General features: G+C 36.8%; 1 protein-coding gene and 1 long non-coding RNA gene across 5 annotated transcripts in view; both read right to left on the bottom strand.

Moving 5' to 3' along the window:
- Nucleotides 1–19,324, bottom strand: part of LOC133274399 (uncharacterized) — a 733,952-nt gene that overhangs the window by 508,210 nt on the left and 206,418 nt on the right. The gene's annotated exons all lie outside the window — the stretch shown is intronic.
- The window catches only part of MIPOL1 (mirror-image polydactyly 1), a 194,945-nt gene that overhangs the window by 144,453 nt on the left and 31,168 nt on the right, over nt 1–19,324 (bottom strand). For all 4 annotated transcript variants that reach the window (XM_061463544.1, XM_061463546.1, XM_061463543.1 and 1 more), the window contains 2 exons: nt 15,763–15,897; nt 14,396–14,475 (listed from right to left, as the gene is read on the bottom strand). In XM_061463544.1, the coding sequence (XP_061319528.1) occupies nt 14,396–14,475; nt 15,763–15,767 (85 nt within the window). In that variant the 5' untranslated portion in view covers nt 15,768–15,897. The remainder of the gene's footprint in view (nt 1–14,395; nt 14,476–15,762; nt 15,898–19,324) is intronic.

The raw sequence follows: 19,324 nt of genomic DNA, 5'->3' as shown, positions 1-19,324 counted from the left end.
CACCACCCTAACAGGAAAGAATTTCCTCCTTATATCCAACCTAAATTTCCCCTGTTGAAGTTTTAACCTGTTGCCCCTTGTCCTGTCACTACAGTCTCTAATGAAGAGTCCCTTCCCAGCATCCTTATAGGATCCCTTCAGATACTGGAAGGCTGCTATGAGGTCTCCACACAGCCTTCTCTTCTCCAGGCTGAACAGCCCCAACTTTCTCAGCCTGTCTTCATACAGGAGGTGCTCCAGTCCCCTGATCATCCTCGTGGCCCTCCTCTGGACTTCTTCCAACATTTCCATGTCCTTTTTATGTTGAGGACACCAGAACTGCACACAATACTCCAGGTGAGGTCTCACAAGAGCAGAGTAGAGGGGCAGGATCACCTCCTTCGACCTGCTGGTCACGCTCCTTTTGATGCGGCCCAGGATACGGTTGGCTTTCTGGGCTGCAAGCGCACACTGAACCTGGCTCATGTTCATTTTCTCATTGACCAACACCCCCAAGTCCTTCTCTGCAGGGCTGCTCTGAATCTCTTCTCTGCCCAGCCTGTAGCTGTGCCTGGGATTGCTCCGACCCAGGTGTAGGACCTTGCACTTGGCATGGTTAAACTTCATGAGGTTGGCATCAGCCCCCTCACAAGTGTGTTGAGGTCCCTCTGGATGGCATTCCTTCCCTCCAGGGTATCAACCGAACCACACAGCTTGGTGTCATCAGCAAACTTGCTGAGGGCACACTCAATCCCACTGTCCTTGTCAGCGACAAAGATGTTGAACAAGACCGGTCCCAACACCGACACCTGAGGGACACCACTCGTTACTGGTCTCCAGCCGGACATAGAGCCATTGACCACAACTCTGTGTGTGGCCAGCCAGCCAGTTCCTTATCCACCGAGTGGTCCATCCATCAAATTGATGTCTCTCCAATTTAGAGACAAGGATGTCGTGTGGGGCAGTGTCGAATGCTTTGCACAATTCTGGGTAGATGACATCAGCTGCTCTACCCCTGTCCATCAGTTCTGTAGCCCCATCATAGAAGGCCACCAAATTGGTCAGGCAGGATTTCCCCTTAGTGAAGCCATGCTGGCTGTCACCAAGCACCTTGTTGTTTTTCATGTGCCCTAGCAATCCATCCAGGAGAACCTGCTCCAAGATTTTGCCAGGCACAGAGGTGAGACTGACTGGTCTGTAATTCCTCAGGTCATCCATTTTCCCCTTCTTGAAAATGGGGGTTATATTTCCCTTTTTCCAGTCACTAGGAACTTCACCTGACTGCCATGATTTCTCAAATATGATGGCCAGCAGCTTCGCAACTTCATTCGCCAGCTCCTTCAGGACCCGCGGATGGATCTCATCAGGACCCATGGACTGGTGCATGTTCAGATTTTTAAGATGGTCTCGAACCAGATCCTCTCCTACAGTGGGCCCAAGGTCTTCATGCAGTCCCTGCATCTGCCTTCCAAGACTTGGGTGGTGTGATCAGAGCCTTTGCCAGTGAAGACCGAGGCAAAGAAGTCATTCAGAACCTCAGCCTTCTCCAAATTCTGTGTAGCCAGTTCTCCCAAGAGCTTCCTGAGGGGGGCCTACATTCTCCCTAGTCTGTTTTTTATTTGCTATGTACTTGTAGAATCCCTTCCTGTTATCTTTAATACCTCTAGCTAAGTTTAATTCTAACTGAGCCTTAGCTTTCCTAACCTGGTCCCTAGCTTCCCGGACAACATCCCTGTACTCTTCCCATGCCACCTGTCCTTGCTTCCACTTACTATAAGCCTCTTTTTTCAACTGACTTTTCCTCAGGAGCTCCTTCTCCATCCAAGGAGGTCTCCTGGCCCTCCTGCTGCACTTCCTTCTGGTTGGGATGCAACACTCCTGAGCTTGCAGCAGGTTATCCTTGAATATCAACCAACAGTCTTGGGCCCCTCTGCCCTCTAGGGCTGTATCCCATGGAACCTTCCGAAGCAGGTTCCTGAAGAGGCCAAAGTCTGCTCTTTTGAAGTCCAGGGCAGTGAGCTTGCTGCACGCTCTTCTCACTGTCCTGAGGATCTCAAATTCGAGCATCCTGTGATCGCTGCATCCAAGGCTGCCCTGAAGCGTCACATTTCCAACAAGCCCTTCCCTGTTGGTGAGCACGAGGTCAAGCATGGCACCTCTCCTTGTCAGTTCCTCTATTACTTGCAGAAGGAAGTTGTCTTCCACACAATCAAGGAACCTCCTGGATTGCTTGTGCCGGGCCGTACCATCCTTCCAACAGATGTCAGGGTGGTTGAAGTCATCCATGAGAACAAGGGCCTGCGAGCGTGAGGCTTTTCCTGTCTGTCTATAGGGTGCTTCATCCGCAGGTTCTCCTTGATCAGGCGGTCTGTAACAGATCCCCACAGTAATGTCTCCCATAGCTATATTCCCTTTAACCCTGATCCACAAACTCTCTGTGGACTGCTCACCTGTCCCCAGACAGAGTTCCATACTCTCAAATATATCATCAGATCAAATATAACATCTGAGTTCCCATGACATTGATCATCACTCCACAGCCATATATTCACAGATATGGTCATTCCCATAGTATTGATCCTAGGTCATCCCAACAGTATTAATGGTGCCTATGTGGAAGAGCAGTAGAGAGTTACAGAGGTTTCGATGAGCCACAGCAACCTTTGTATAACATCCTGAACATGAGCTCCCAAAAGCAACAAAGCTCTCTAGATGACAGATTAAGTCAGCAGACAGATATCTATTTATTTTTTTACCAGAATGAAGTAAACATGTTTTCATGATGAGGAAAACATCTGCATTAGCAGCTGATCTAAATCCTTAAGCCATGTCAAGATATGGATTTTTATGCCCCTGGCTGTAAATTACAGCAGATGGAAAAGAAAGAATTTAGAATGTGATTAAACCTGTGTTGGCATTTATTAATGCTAACACTACTTCTTTAAGCAACTCACATTTGCAGCACACCTTTTCATCTGGATTCAATTCCCTCAAGCACATAGGTAAGACCAAGCAGCATCACAGCAAGCCTGTAAGCAGCATTCCCAGAAATGTTAGATGGAATACAGAGGATCTGGTTTTTTTCCCCTACTGGCTTTGTAACAGAGAAGATGATAGCAGCCTTCTCCATTCAGAATTGGAAACACTCTGCCCAAGGATATTAAGGTTAGAGGTTTGTACTTGTTTAATAAAGCTATAATGCATACTTTTTTTGTCAACATGCTAAATCTGTCAGTAGAATGATTTGGGGAAGACATTTTGAACACGGTCAGATCAATGGGCATTTTTTTTTTAAAACCCCTTTATTCCTTATATAGCACCCACTCGAATAATTTAGGCTTTGGTACATGGTAACTTGTCTTGCTGTTAAACTAAGTGGCAATATCAATCAATGTACTTTAGTGCTTTGCCTCCTGCAAATCGTATTGTGCATTAATTACCAATGCTGCAGAGACACACTGGGGAGTAAGTAGCATTTGCAATAATCAGGCTGCACAACGAGCATCAGAGAAAGTGTAAAACAGCCTTGCAAGCTTGGGAAAAAATGCTGTAGTTTTCATTAAGTGGTATCCCCACCACTGATTCTGATTCTTGAATATACTAAACAACTTATTTTCCATATAAAACAGAACAAGTTCAGTAGCCCAGATTAATATTTCACTATAGGGAGAAGCTGAACAGCTGATATTCTGTATGTATTTATCTTGAATGAATAGCTTGTTCGCATTGAGGGAAAGAAAAGCAAATGTTAGGAAGAAGGAATATAAAGACACTAGAATTAAAGCTGGGAATTGATTGTGAGGGACATAAGGGGAAGATAATGCTGACATAGTTTGCAATTGTAAAGGCAGAACAACATTCAGTGTTGTTAAGCTGGGAGTGGTTAGAAAGTCAAGTAAAAACACTGAACCTAACACATTTTGTATGCAGCCCTATTTTTCATAGCTTCTTAGAAACACAGGACCAAATAACCCTGTAGAGACACTGATAATATAGAAAGAAAGGTTGAAGATGTAAGTGCAGAGAAGGTGCAAATTCATCTGGGAGGTTGTGGAGTCAGTAGCTTCCCTTGTTGCACCACTCAGCATATTCAGCAGTCCCATCATCCAAGCAGAAGCTGGGTGGGTACCTCCATCCCCCCGTTTGCAGTCTTTCTGCACCCCACTAGTTAAATTGCACTGATATCTCAGAGGTTTGCAGGGGATCTCTGCAGAATAACAATACGGGAAAACAAACAAACAAACAGAGATCCAATGGAACATGCACGCAGCACTGCAGAATACATGGTTGGCTGCTGATCTGCCTGCAGATAAGTATGGGGACATTGGAAGTTGCTGGTGCTCCAAACAAGCTTAAAGTGTAATAGTACTTACCACTTGCTACCTATAGCTTCCTAGTATTAGTTTTAAGCTGGTCTGTAGCACAGACAAAGCATGTTTTCATCTGTCTGCAAAAGACTGCATGAATGAACCCCTAGAGGGATGGCATTAAGAGGCAGAATAGGAAAAACCAGGAAGGAAGAGAATGAGCCACTCTGGGAGTGTGGGCAAAGCTGACTGCAAACTCAGTAGCTTACTCTTCCTATGTGACACAGTCAGATTAAGAAAATTTGGAAAAATGTAGAACAAAACATTGTGCTACCTTTGAGGAATTAACTGCAACCTCAATTACTAAAAGCCCCCAAAATTCAGTTATTGACAAGTTCTAATTTACTATTACTCATGTATTTTTTCTTCTCAGTCTAAACAATACAGCTTCAATTTCTATGTTTTTTTTTTTCTTGTTTTACAATACCAAAACCTTTTAATTTCAAATACCAAGAAGGAATATTCACTATCCAACAAAACTATGAAAACAAAGAGCCACCCTGCCCCTACACCAGACTAACTTATTCCCATTAGAATAAAAGGGCACACTTACTACAGTCTAAAAATACCTTCATTTGCCCCTACCTGCTACACTGCCTATATAAGAGGCTATATATGGATTATAGAATTCTTTAAAGTTCATAAGATCTACTGCCACTGGATTTGAATTCTTCGAATGATTTAGTTTTTATTTATTATATATAGCTAACAAAACTTGAACTTGATAGCCACTAATCTTTCTAGCTATGTAAATGAAATTAGTACTATAGCTGAGTATTCCTTCATGAGCTGAAAATGATGACTCAGGCTTTTTGTCAAAGACAAATATTCATTCACATGGCTGTATAACTACTGGAACTTCTACCAAACAGAATGACTGTGAAAGACTCCGATTGCTCAACAGTTCACTCCTTACTGAATGATTAAAAAGCACAAATCCTGAAAATGAATGGGAAACCAAAACTAAAGGATTTCCTGAGCACGAATATGCTAAGAAAGAAACTGAGGCTGGTGGAAGAAATATGATCCTATTGCCTGGTGTAAGTGGAAAGAAAAGAGTTGGTACGCACTTTCAGGATGCCTGTTATTCCCTTTTCATTTGTATTTGAGTTGATACAGATGCAACATACATGATTTACATCCATATCTCAAGGGGCCAAGGGGTATTTTTTTTTCTTTTTTCTTTTTAGTTTTCCTCACTATTTTATCTTTCTCACAATCTGCAAATAAGTTTCAGAGTTAATCCCAAGAAAATATGCTGTACTTAATTTTCAAGAAAAAAATGTAATTCCTGTTTCTGGAAAACAATTACAAAAGCTCAGTACAAAAGTACAAGATCAATATACATTTTCTCCAAAACAAACAAGAAAAAGTGCAGCTTTACTTACCTTTGGACTTACTAGAGATTTATTTACATTAGCAATTGTTTAGGCCCCTTCAGGGCAGCATAGTATACTGAGTACCAGTAAACTGCAACTAACAGCAAAAGTTGTCCCTTCATAACACATTTTTTCTAATGTTTAAAAAAATTGGTCAAGCTTAAGATGATTTTTCAGTAGGTTCTAAGATTTCACTGAGTCACTTCTGTAGCTCAACAGAATGGCAGTCACAGCAACCTGATAACAACTGAAGACTGAACTTAAGAGTAGCTTTGCAATACAAAGCTAATTCCTTTTATTTCTCAGTGCTCTGCCCAGCCAGAATGCCACATATAACCAGCCAAGCCCTTGGCAGTAATGAAGAGGAATTGCAGATGCACTGTATACTTAGTGCCCCAAAGATATGTAACTGTGGACTCTGCTGAGAGCACCATAGCTCAAATCAGAGCAATAAGGACTATCAACTTACTTTTAAGTAATTCTTATTCTGAAAGGTCCTAGATTTTACACTGAGATTAAATACCTGCTCTTATTAAAGAAAGAAATGATAGAGGTTCACTGAAATAAGCCTTGAAAACATTTTCTGGAAACTCAGGTATTTTATATGGGATGCCTAAGCACTATGACAGTCATTTTAAACCAGCATGAAATAACTGGAACAAAGTCATTGAGCCATGGAAAAAGTAAAACTGCAGAAGTCCATGGCACTGTATCATCCATGCTGTATCTCAGAGCTTGTGCTACATTACTGGTGGCCCTGTTCCTGTCTCAGAGGCCTCAAATTCTCCCTCCTGTTCAGAGGGGCTTTACCAACTCATTTTAATTGGAGTTCAAGAAAAATAAAACTGCCATTTTTACTTACAATTCTAAAATAACATTGACACAATCAAAAAATTAAGAGAAATTTCAAGTAACTAAATTGTTACCCTTCCACATTCCTTGATGGTAACTTTCATTCACATGACAGACTACAGTATTTCTATATTAGGAGACAGACATGCAGTGTACAGTATACACAAACTTCCTGCAATTTCAACAGTGGTCAGAAGAAATTATATGGCCACTTTTTTTTTTTCCCATATTGACTATCATTCTAATATGGAGAACTTTGAAGCAATCACAACTGTTGTAGAAGTCAGGTTAATAGAATAATACAATTCAAATGCTTGATCTTCGGCTACAGCTAAGCATTTAAGTTATCCAAAGTCAAATCAAAGAGAATAGGGTATTCTTTTTGGAATTTTATTGATGGAGTTCTCTGCAAATGAAGTAAGAACAGCCTGAGCTATGTTGTGCATTAATGTCTTAGTTTGCTCTACATCACATGACACGTACACACACACACACACACAAAAAAAAACCAAACAAAAAGAGAGGCTTGAAAATATTTTGCCTGCTAAAATACAGATGAAACTCAGAAGTTTAATTTTTTTTTTTATTCCTTAAAGGAATCTAAATAAAACAGCGAATTCATTCTGTGTTAGCAATTCAAGCGGGGGGACATCTCTGTTACTTTGAATGCTTCTTTATTCACCTGTACTTGTGTGGAATCCTGGCAACACCCTTCATAAAGAAATAAATTTAGAAGGCGATTAAGAACAGTTGGAATTACTCTGGCAAAGGCAATTTTTCACCATACTCCAAGGATTCTGACAACTTTAGTAATGATGTTTCCCTCACTTATCTCTCTCACTAAGTCTTTTGCCCTCCTATTTTGCATCTAAGCATCAACTGTGTACAAAATGGTGAATAGTTAAAATAGTCTTAAAATAAGTCTTTAAAACAGGCAGACAATCATTATTTTGGAATTCACTGCAGTTAATTGTGATGCATATATTAATGTGTAAATAGCAGACATTTCCTTTGACATTCCACTCTCCATTTGCAATTCATTAACATATTGTTATTTTAAAATATTAGTGGCTGAGGAGATACCAGATTTTCATTAGATTGGCCTCACACTTGAAAAAAATTTTTTATATTGTGAATAAATCAAAACAGCAGAATTTCTAGGCAGATACTAAGTGGGATTCACTCAAACACGTTAGTTCTAATGGATGGATGATTGCATTTGGTCTTTTGAAACTTTGAAGTATAGGTAAGTCTTGATCACACAAATTAATAAATCCTAAAGCTGGAGTTAACAATAACCATTACACCCAAATTCTGCAGCTTAGCCCAGCCAATTTTTCAAAAGGTCAGGTTGTGAACTGGAGAAGATCAGGGAGGTCCACCGCATAGCTTTGTTGCCAGGCATCTCTCGTCTGGATTGTTGCAGGCATTTATTAGTATTCGTCAGCAGACTCAACAAAGCAAACACGAAATTCAAGCACGAATAATAAAATGAAATGCTGCTATATAACCCTTTGTCATTCAGCAAATATGGGACTTTTTAGCTACATTGTTCCTAAACCTGGGTTACTACTTTAATTTTTCTCCACAGTGCTGACTGAATGAGTATGCATGTGTGTTAAATGCAGAGCTCCCTTAACAACTGCAGGACTGCCATTTAATCTGTTGGTAGATGGACCATTTCCTGTGGGAACTCTAGCTACGATTTCCAGATCCACCAAATAAATCTCAGATTAAGATTCCAAATGAAACCTGCCTTTGGCAGATAAAAAATGTCAAGATGGATATAAACAGTAAAATTATAAATTATCTAGGTGTTGCACGATGACTTGATGTGTGTTTTTTGTTTACACTTTCCCCGATATCACAACTATACAAGGCATTCATCAAATGTCACACTTTCATAATACTGGAGGCATCATTAAAACTGTTTGGCTAAGGACCTTGAAGTGTTTAAGCAGTAGCTCAAAAGTATATTTGTGCAAAGTAGAAGAATAAATTTACATATCAGCAGCAGCTCATAAGGGATGGGTAAATATTCTGTTTATCTCTCATTGTAATTCAGGTTAGTTTAAATACAGGGTTTCAGGATATCATTACAGCCTATATGGAGTCATTACATAATTTCCAAACATAGTGTCTGCTAGAGTTTTACTAAGCATGCTGTGTTTATGTTTTCTAAACCAGCTAAAAACAAAGTAAACGCTCCCACGCCATTTTTCTTTTGTTATTGTCATACCAGAAAATTGCTTTCACATATAACCCCTTCCATTATTTAAATCTTAATGATCCAGAACTCCATTTTATCTAGGCAGGGTGATGTTTCCTGATGCCCATTAACTATAGTGAAAATTCTCTTATCCAAATGTACTCAACCTCCCCTATCACAAACAAACAACTAAGCCTTTGCTGAATTAGAGTTCTAAGCAAAATCCCAGGAAAATACAGCTTTAGAAGTGAAGCAAAATATTGTAATTTTAAGTGTCCAACATAAAATAAATGTCATTGCATAAACTGCCACTAAGACACCTTGCTCACACACCCTTTACTCTGACTAAATGGTCTACTAAAGATGCTAGTGAACTTTCAGATAAAAGACTCCAATGCACTCCCTGGAGAATCTTTTCTTAATAAATTTTGTTATGTCTTTGCTCTGAACTTAAGCTTCATTCTATTTGTTATTATAATAGAAGCAATGAAGGTTTCCAAAGAAGAAAATAACTAAATTCCTCTTGCACTTGTGCTAGGTATTCTGAAGGACTACCTTAAAATTATCATGGTAATAAGTGTTGCTCTCCTTGAAGCACATTTCAAGACATACTGAAGTTAGCAGCACTCATACTTCAAACACTTCAGCAATTCAACGTGCAACACTTCAAGGCGTACATTCTCCCCATTGTTAGTGCTTGCAGTACTCAGTGCAGATAAGGCACTACACATTTTCAGTATACCATGAACGTTCTGACAAAATCATATTCACAACATTCAAATGTCATGCAGATACTGGATACGTAACTGTGCTTCTGCTGAGGCTGCCTGTGGCCCAGCCAGAAATGCACTGTATTTAGCCATTCAAAATGTACAAGGAAAGAAATGGGATGGAGAAAGGAGAGACAGCCATTCTTCTTATGTTTGACTCATGCGAGACCACCCTTTCAACCACTCTTCTGCCTCCTGTACTGTGCACAGAAACCTGCAACTACCCTTGCCACTTTGCAAGGGTATGTCTGACAGCTAACACTGAGTTTGAGGCTGCAAGCACAGCATACGTGGGAGACGTATCAATTGAGCCACATGGATGGAGAGGACTCTGCCTCTCTGCATATCGTAAGATTTTTCTGCATACACATCCATGCAACATCCAGGTCTTCTTTCTTTTCCAGGTAAACAGCACTCTGTATTGCTAAAAAGGGAAAGAGAAAGAACAGCCTCACAGTATCTCCTGTTGAGGCATGTAAAAGAAGAGAGACTTCAATATGACAAGTATGGTTCATTTTGCCTTTACTGTAGCCTTGGAGGAAAGGCTTCAGATTTAGAGAGTTTACATCTGTAACTGATGAATTTTGGTGAAAGGGGAAGCAGAACCTTTACAATCAGTTGCTTTTAGACCCAACTAAAGCATCAGATGGAAAATCTTTACAACACTGCATTACTCTCAAAGCCTCCTTTACCCTTTCATCTTTCTGTATGTATGTGTGTTAGTACATCTGTTAAAGTCACACAACAGTAATTCCACGCAAAAAGCCCTTGTAATTAGTACTACAAAACCAAACCCACAAAGTACATTAAAATCATCACAGAACTACAAAACCTCACCGCTTCTAATAAGATAGTCTAAAAATACATGGTGAAGAGCAGGAGCTCCATTTCTAGGAAGTTAGCAAGAAAAGTTGACGCATTTTACTGAAGCTATGCATATGTCTCATTGCCTGTACACTGCCTCACTTACCATGAAAGCAGAAGGGACAGCTGATAATGGAATTTCTAAATGGGAGTAAGTAAATGTAAAAATATTTCTAGAGAGGTTTTAGTTCCTGAATATTATTGACTACACGACATAAGAACTAAAATATTTGTGTAAGCAATACACTAACATATACATGGTCATGACCATGACAATACAAGGAAAGCTATGGCCAGATTCTCAACAGTAAGCACCATGCATTCATGCAAGACCAATGCATGCAGAAACACACAATGCAATTAAGACAATTATCTACACATAAGCTTATCACATGCACAATTGTCTGATCAGCTATATGTATATAACTTGTACATTCATATCTGTTTTCCTTTTCTATTTTTCCTGATGAAAGACTGTAAAGCAACAGCTCACCACAAGATAAAACACTTACTTTTCAGATTTCCCTCCACAAGCTGATTCTGCAGTTCTGTTTCAATCTACACTATCACATCTCTTTAAAGCTAGAGTCTCTTCTGAATGACAGCTTCCAGACAAGCAATTTAAAAGTATTTTTACAAGGCGCACAAATATTCTTTCTAAGGCAAGTTACAGTGACAGTGCCTCTATGGATCATAACTAAGAGCTGACATCAAGTTCTTACAGGTGAGATTGGTTCATTGACTTACATTTTAATACAGGCTTTAATGTTTTAGAAATAAGTATTTCCCTATTTCTATACTTGAAAAAAATGTAATAACCACCTTCTAAGGAACAAAGCACTTTGCCATTAAAAATAATAGATTATCTTGCTTTAGGACAGTCCAAATAATAATTATACAATGCTTTTCATTATGGAATCAGTAAAATTATAATTTTGTTGTCAAAATAGACGGACCAGTCATTGATATTGTAAGACTTTACCTAATTTCTGCTCTGTCTTTGAATACAACAGATGCTCAAAAAAAAATGACACAAAGAAAAACATTACAATAATGAAAGACTATGTAATGCAGAAGTACCGCTGCACCCATTCAACACAGTACATGATATGTGCCAAATGACACACAAATTGAACTCCGGTATTTGCAACACTCACCGCTTTCCTATCCTACCAACTCTTTTGGAAAATTGACATATTGAGTCCTGAATGTACATACAGGTATGAAAGGCACCCAATTTCAGATTCCCTCGTGTTTTCGCAGTATTAATGTGGTAGTTCTTATCATGCATGTAAACCCTGCTTAAGTATCAAATCCACCCAGGTGCAATGTTCTTCCCCCACACCACCACTGCAATGCAAAGATATGCACCCATTTGCTAATACAAGTTTATTTTTATAATGGACTATCTTCCTAGACTTTCTAACTTGGATCCTGAATATCTTTCATCTGGAAATTACAGAGACTTCACTGGCCTGCTGCCCATGCTCCTGATACATTCTCTCAAGGATTCTTAGAAAGAAATTAAAAGTCTCTATCCTCCTGTTAAAAACTAGGTGCTGTGGAGATAAACAGCACATTTAAATTAGGTACAAACCCAAAATAACTAGCTTTGCAAAAAGAATGTTCTTTACCTCTTCCTAAAATACCAGACCAGAAACAAATGTCTTCAATCCACACAGGCATATGACATTCCAAACAACACAGAAAGTTAAAAGAAAATTTCAAGTATCAAACACTTCAGATATACTTTTTTTAAACAATTATATTCTTTCATAACAACTTTTAACAGGTTACATATTATCCCACATAACTGACATAAACGTACCACTTCTCTGCACCTAACATTTTTTGCTGGTTTTTTTGGTTGTTTTTCTTTTTTTTTTTTTTTTTAATTCTCATTGCTGGACTGAATTTTCATCTAGCCAGCTGAACTTAATCTCAGCCATGCTTTACCATCCTTATTTTTTGATAAATAACTTAATCTCCAATATTTCAGTATGTTACAAAAAAGAAATAATAAAATCAAAGTCATCATAGTCATCATATTTCAAAAACAGCTTTTAAACATCCAAGTGAGGAACTACTAGGTACAGTACAGTACCAGCTGCAAAAAGGAAAGATAATATGGACGACAAAGCAAGTGGAACACAAAGTGGTACATGCTTCAATACAGACATTTAAACAGAAGACTAAAAGTTACTTTGATTTAGTTCAATATAGTTCAATAAGAACACGCACCAGAATGTCTACCAAGAGCACATATTGAATATTATGTTGTTGTAATTTATCTATTATCTTTATGATAAGAAAATATAATTTAACTGCTAATACCCAAATAAAATTCTAAGGAAAAAGAAGTCTCATACAGACCACTATGATGACATGAGATTTATCCATAATCCCCTTTTTTAACTTCCCTAGGAATAAAAGCATAAAGAATTTTGTGACCCATCAATAACTGATCTAAAAAAAGCGTACAATCTTCATTTTGCCCATATAACAACTATTATTGGAGAGATAAATATGTGTTAGCTTGGAATAAATAGCTTTCTAAAAAGCACAAAATATTAACCTCAAGCATCAGAAAAAAATAATACACTCAAAACTCAGTATCTACCCCTTTTACAAAATATCTGTGAGCAGCAGCAGAATGCCATTTCTTGCAATTAAACAGAGAGTAATTCACAGAGAATCAGTTTATGACATTCACTATCCTACTATGGAAAAGTTAACCTTTTGAACCATTCTGAGGGTATGCTGACCCCTAAAGGTCTAAAAATGCTGAATATGATTAAGCCATTACACATTTTAAAAGTATAAATTGAGAGAGTACAATTCTCCACTAAGTTACTCCACCATGACTCTTTTTACTTTCAGAGTATATGACTAAAAAAATATTTTTAACTTCACTGAGTAATAGCTCAAAATTTGTGAAAAGGGGTCTACAAGTACTTCATTACACATAGTAATACAGATAGAAATTCCTTTACATATGTAGGAAATTCATCATCTCCAAGACAGAGTGGTTTTTCTTTCTGCTAAAGAACAGTTTTCATGAGAATATTAACATTTATTATGTTTTAAGAAAGAACACATAGTATAAAATTCAAAGCAAGGAAATATACAAGATGCTATCAGACTCTAATACAGGAGGCATATTTGACATTGACACACCTATTCCTTTTTTTTGTTTGTTTGTTTTTTAAACCTACAAATAGCCACTTACTGAAAAAAAAACAAACACAAACCACTGCTGAAAGTCTGCTTCCTCGTGTTGTTCTCCTTCTTCAGCCTACATATTATTATCTAGCTACAAGCTACTTTCTGGATTCCCTTCTGTAAAATCAGTCAGTCACATAATGTGTTCCCAAAGTCAGTGCTTTTGGTTTTTTTTTAAGTTTCTGCCATGAAACAGAGAAAAATGTATCTGAGAGCAAAATTTTGGTCATCAAAATATGAAGTAGACTCTTCCATCCTGATACAGACGAAAACTCCATGAACCATGGAAATTCCAAGTTAACCAAGGCCCCCTTTACCAAAAAGCCTGCCTTACTCTCTATATTCAGCTGAAGTAATAATGAGAAACTCATTAAAAGTATTAGATGGCTTAATCATATTCTAGCAAGGCGTAAATAGCAAGAAAGTTACTTTAATACAGACTTTGGATTTGTTAACCTATTAAGGAAAAAAGATTGGAAAGCACAATGTACAGAATAAGAATTTAAATTAATTTAAGATTTCTCAAAGTTATAAAAAAAAATTCAACAACCTAGAAAATAAAAATCTAGCTGATGATTTACATTCCTGTAGCTGCTCTCCTGTTACCCCAAATACTTAAAATGGAGTGTATGGAATTTTTTTTTCTTTTCTTCCAAAGTTAGTCATATATCGGCAAGAACAAATACATTCCAGTCACTGCCTAGCACTGGTAGAACACCTGAAGTTCCCTATTAATATCTTAAAAGTCCTTACCGTTTGACCAGTTCTCCATTTGTTCTTCTGAACTTGTTTGATCTGGCACTGAGTCCAGTTTTTGCTTAAAGGTTTCAGAGCTAAAATAAAGCAAACTCTAGATAAATAAACTTGAAACAATATAACACACCTATACTTTGCCTTCGTTTGACAGAAAATTTGCAAGACAAATGATTTAAAAATATATATAGCAGGACAATAAACTCTGTATACTTTAATAGTCAGTACTAAATCTTATTTCTCAGTAAAATATTTTTTGTCCACATATCTATGTAATTTTTATAATGGTTTGGTTCAGCTTTCTGTTGCATGTAACATCTTCATTAAAAAATCTATTAGTTTGTCTTCTTGTTCTAGAGTCTGATCTTGGAAGTGCATGCTACTGAGCACAGCCCAAATCACACTGAGTGGTCCCACTAGAGGCAACAAGACTGCTTTCTTTGGTAATTATTACAGATGGTTGTATGCACTTTATGACATTCTTTCTCCTGCTTTAATTTCCTGTATTAAATACAGGTAAAGCAGCCCATGACCACTCCAACTCTGAATCTGCAGGTTTTTCTAAGCACTAAATAATCAATCTTAATATTTGCATACATATTGCTTCAGACCGTACAGTTAATCACACAGTTGCAATATTTCATATAATCAAAGAAGTTCAAGAAACAACCCTCAATACTCAAAAATAAGATGTACAGTAAAATTTTATGCTCATTGGGTAGCATTTTCGGTTTAAAACATATGCTCTCATACATTAAAAATTGAGCTATATACTATATCACAAGGAAATCTAGGTCAATTTGTAATTACTAATACAGTAAGTTTACCACAAATTTTATTATTTACTCCAGTACCTGTTTTAAAATGTACTGTATGAAGGACAATTTTTCATCTTTAACTATATAGTTATGCTTATTTTGTATGTTTTCACTGCTATATTTTTTCTACATTTATTAAAAAGATACAATATGTGCCTTGAAGCAGCAGTGGCTGGACCATGAAAATACCTACAGTTGTGCTGATAAACGTAAAGGTTAAAAAAAAACCAACTGAATTAAGTACACACTTTAAAATTCAAGCATATTATACCAAGACATATGTTCTAACGACTAATGCAGCAGACGAAATTCTTTTTCTATACAGCACCAAAAAGGCAGATGTTTTCATTTTTATCTTTGAGACTCTAAAAACCAAACCAAACCAAAAGTATAATTGTGCAAGCACTTCAGATTCAACCCTAACATAGTAAGCATTCAAGAAATACGTATTTAGCTCACATGGGCTGTTGACTATAAATATGCATGATAAAAAACAAATACGCATGATTTGATGTCCTTAGGTCTTAACAAAAAAAATAACAACTTCACCTCATAACGCAGAACTCTGAGTTCCTTACAAGAATCCCTCAAATGAAGCTGTACGTTTCTTTTTCAATTCTGTGTAACTGTGTTGATTTGGAGTTGGCAATCTTTTCCTAAGTTCCTCATTTACTTTTGGATTAGCTGAAAATATAGAAGGTTATTAATATCAAGAAATAGGTTTCTGTCAATGAAGCCATTTCCCTACATATTGCACAAAAAGGTTCATAATAATTGAAGTATTTTAATAAGATATTCATATAGCAAGACATGAAGAAAATATGGTATTTAATAACCTCTGGAGTATTTTAAAACATGTCTTAGGGCCTTAATGTGCCTAGTAATATACTATTTAAAACCATAATTTTATCCCTCCACAATATACAGTCATACTTCCTCGCCATTTACCCAGCTAATGAATGCCAGCAATTAGTAAAATGTAATCCCATTGCACAATCATTTTAATGCTTTTAGCACTCAGAAAAGTAAACACCAAATTAATACTGCTCAAGCCATATCAGATCCTAGTTGGAAGCAAGCAATTATAGTTCAGCTCCTCAGGTGTAATTAAATGATTGGAATGATTTAGTTCCATAAATGCAAGTTAATTCATAAGCAAGCAACAAATATACTGGGAGTAATTACACGAAACATTGACAGTCTAAGCAGGGCATGTACCTCACGTGGGAGAATGCTGCCCTCTCCTGGCAGTAATAGACTATGGCACAGGAATGATTGGAGGCAGAATTCTGTCAAGAGGCTTATTTTACAGACTTTGTCTTCACAGATGAAATATGTTCTGCTAATTAATGGAATTTTTTGGTTTACATATACAGAGAATAAAAAAATTGTTGTTATCAGATTAAAACAACCTAACGATCAAAGTCAAAAAGAGAAACTTTTGGGGGCTCCCTCGGGTTTGCAGTAATTTTTCCACAGTAGTAAAAAAAAAATAAATAAAAACACAGTTAGTAAACAGAACAACAAAATATTCCATATACGAAGCATGTAAATTGCATTTTCTGAACACAAACGCTGCAATAGGTATCTAACTTATGCACAACACTTAGATATCATTCACAATGTACTTTTACAGTAGGTACTTTAAACGTGAGATATTTTTAGAACCAAAACTTATTGAACCATAATTATTCAGGCAGACTTAAACTTTGCCTCATCAACAACAATCAGAGCCTGGCCATGAAGGTTTTACCAGGATGAATCATCAGAAAAATTAAAAACAATTATTTTAAAGCTTTCCCTTCATTTGAAAACTCTGACAATATTCAATCTATCTAATAACCAAAAGAAATTAAAGCTAGAGATTAAAATAAAATATACTGGTAGATGGAGACAAAACTGAAAATAAGAAAATGAAATTGTAACCCAAAACTTAGAGTTAATTTTAGATCTCGAGATTATTTCCTTATGCACTATTTATTCAACGTGTGTTAGTGTTAAGACTACTGCTTGAACAACACACAAAGCTAAAAATAAAATAAAATACATTTGTCCTTATCTGTAGAATACGCAATAATAACGTAAAATTCACACTAAATATTTAAGCACAAACCACCTGCAAATATGAATGTAAATTATCCAGTATGTTCCTACTAATGAAAGAAACCCCAGATGTACCTGTTTAACACTACAGAAATAACAAATACTTCCCAGTGCTGCATACAGAAGCATGGGAGAAAAATCACATGCTGTGGTCAGTATATGACTATTCTCCACACAGATAAACTGCCTGTAAGAAAGCTTGATTCAAAAGCACCTGATCACTGTAAAAACCTGAAAATGTTCTTTACCAACAGCACTTTGACATAAAAATATTTCTTTGTCCCAGATCTCTGTGTATTTCAAAACAAACCCAAGTGGTACACAAATACCTTCACTGTTTCTTTACCTACTGTGGAAATGAAATAAATTATTTTAAGAAGTCATATTATTAAAAGTTTAAAATGTACAGCACATTTGCTTTGCCCTTTCATGTCATAGTCCTATTTTTCTATTCAAATCTTGTACACTGCAAGTTAATTGCTTTCGGAAACTACTTATTATTCATGTAAAAATTAATGTGCCGATGTGTTTAAATCCTTTTAAATGACCATTCATGCATCTTTCTTCTGTAAGTACCAAAGAAATCTGTCAAAGATATCAATGCAAGACGGTCTTAGAGAAAGTTCCAATAAAGATTTTTTCTGCTAACATAAGATTTTCATTTTTGTCAACTTTACTTAAATTCCATTAATTTTTTAAGCTGCTTTTAATAAATTCACAAGTAAAAAATTTTAGGCTCCACTGCCTGTCATTTGTGTTCCAGCTGACTTTATGAATATTAATAACAGTGTTATCCTGATTAAATAGGCTTCATATAAAATCCCTGTGAATCCTATAGCTCAGACATCTCATTTTTCCAACTCTTTATGAATTTGGATTCAGACATTAAACTGGAAAAAAACTTAAAAAACAGATTCAGTGGTACATTCGTGTACCCTTAAGCAAAAATTTAGATGTTCTAATGATTCAAATAATTAAAATAGATAGGACCACATATGGAGATTTCAGGCTTTCTGTAAACATGCAACATATTTTAACTCTAATGAAAATGTCAACACTTCACAGAACAAAGGATTAAGAATCTATTATGAAATAATAATAATAATGTCTATCCTTATCCCTACCTTAAACAACAGATGATACGATCTTAACTCTTCATATAAGGAGTGCTGATTTGCAGAAGTATTTCCCAAAGAGAAAGAAATTAGTGGATGCTTAATTACATAAGCATACACACAAAATACAAGAACATTCTAGTTTAGCATGGGTGCCCAGTGGAAAACAGCATTAACTTTTAATTGGTTTATACTTCAGCAAAACCAACCTTTTTCTACAGAATGTCAAATTGAAGTACACAAGAAATTTTAACATTATCCTATGAGATTCAGGCAGTCACAGTTTGCAACTGCCAAATTCGTTCCATGCTTGCACATTTGAATTATTTACATCTATGACAGATAAAAATGGAAAACTAAGCTCACTGCACTGCCTTCACTTTTTCATATAGTGCTAACTTCCTCACTCATTCAGGGATAGATACTGCAAAGATGGCCATCAAAGTATTTTGCCTTCCAGTACCTTGAAATATGAATGGATTTTAGGAAAAAACAAAACTAAACAAAATAATGGCTTACTGAAAAGAACTGCATTCCAGTGCCAGTTCTATTTACTCATCAACACAAACAACTAATAGAATTCAATAAAAACTAGAGGTATACAAAAATAACATACATCTGCAAGGTAGGAAGCATACGTGCTTTACTTGTGCAGTTCTGAACTGCTTTTATTACAGCTGTCGTGGTATTTCCACTTTCAGACGAAAAATCCCCCAGAGTGTCAGCATAATACATATTATACAAGGAGTACCCCACCATAACACCAACTTTAAAACATCTGTTGATGTTCAGAATCAAAAAGGCTATTGAGATCCTTCAATATAGAGCCCAAATAACTGCAAATCTCTGTTCCTTTGTCTTGCCTTGACAGGTTTTGAAAACAACTGCTGAAT

This window comes from Pezoporus flaviventris, unplaced genomic scaffold, assembly GCF_033815535.1.
Source record: "Pezoporus flaviventris isolate CSIRO_AGI_PZ_B2104156 unplaced genomic scaffold, CSIRO_AGI_Pfla_v1 ptg000036l, whole genome shotgun sequence".
Lineage (NCBI taxonomy): Eukaryota > Metazoa > Chordata > Aves > Psittaciformes > Psittacidae > Pezoporus > Pezoporus flaviventris.
The sequence above is the reverse complement of the archived record's forward strand: the minus strand, read 5'-3'. Positions and strand labels throughout refer to the sequence as shown.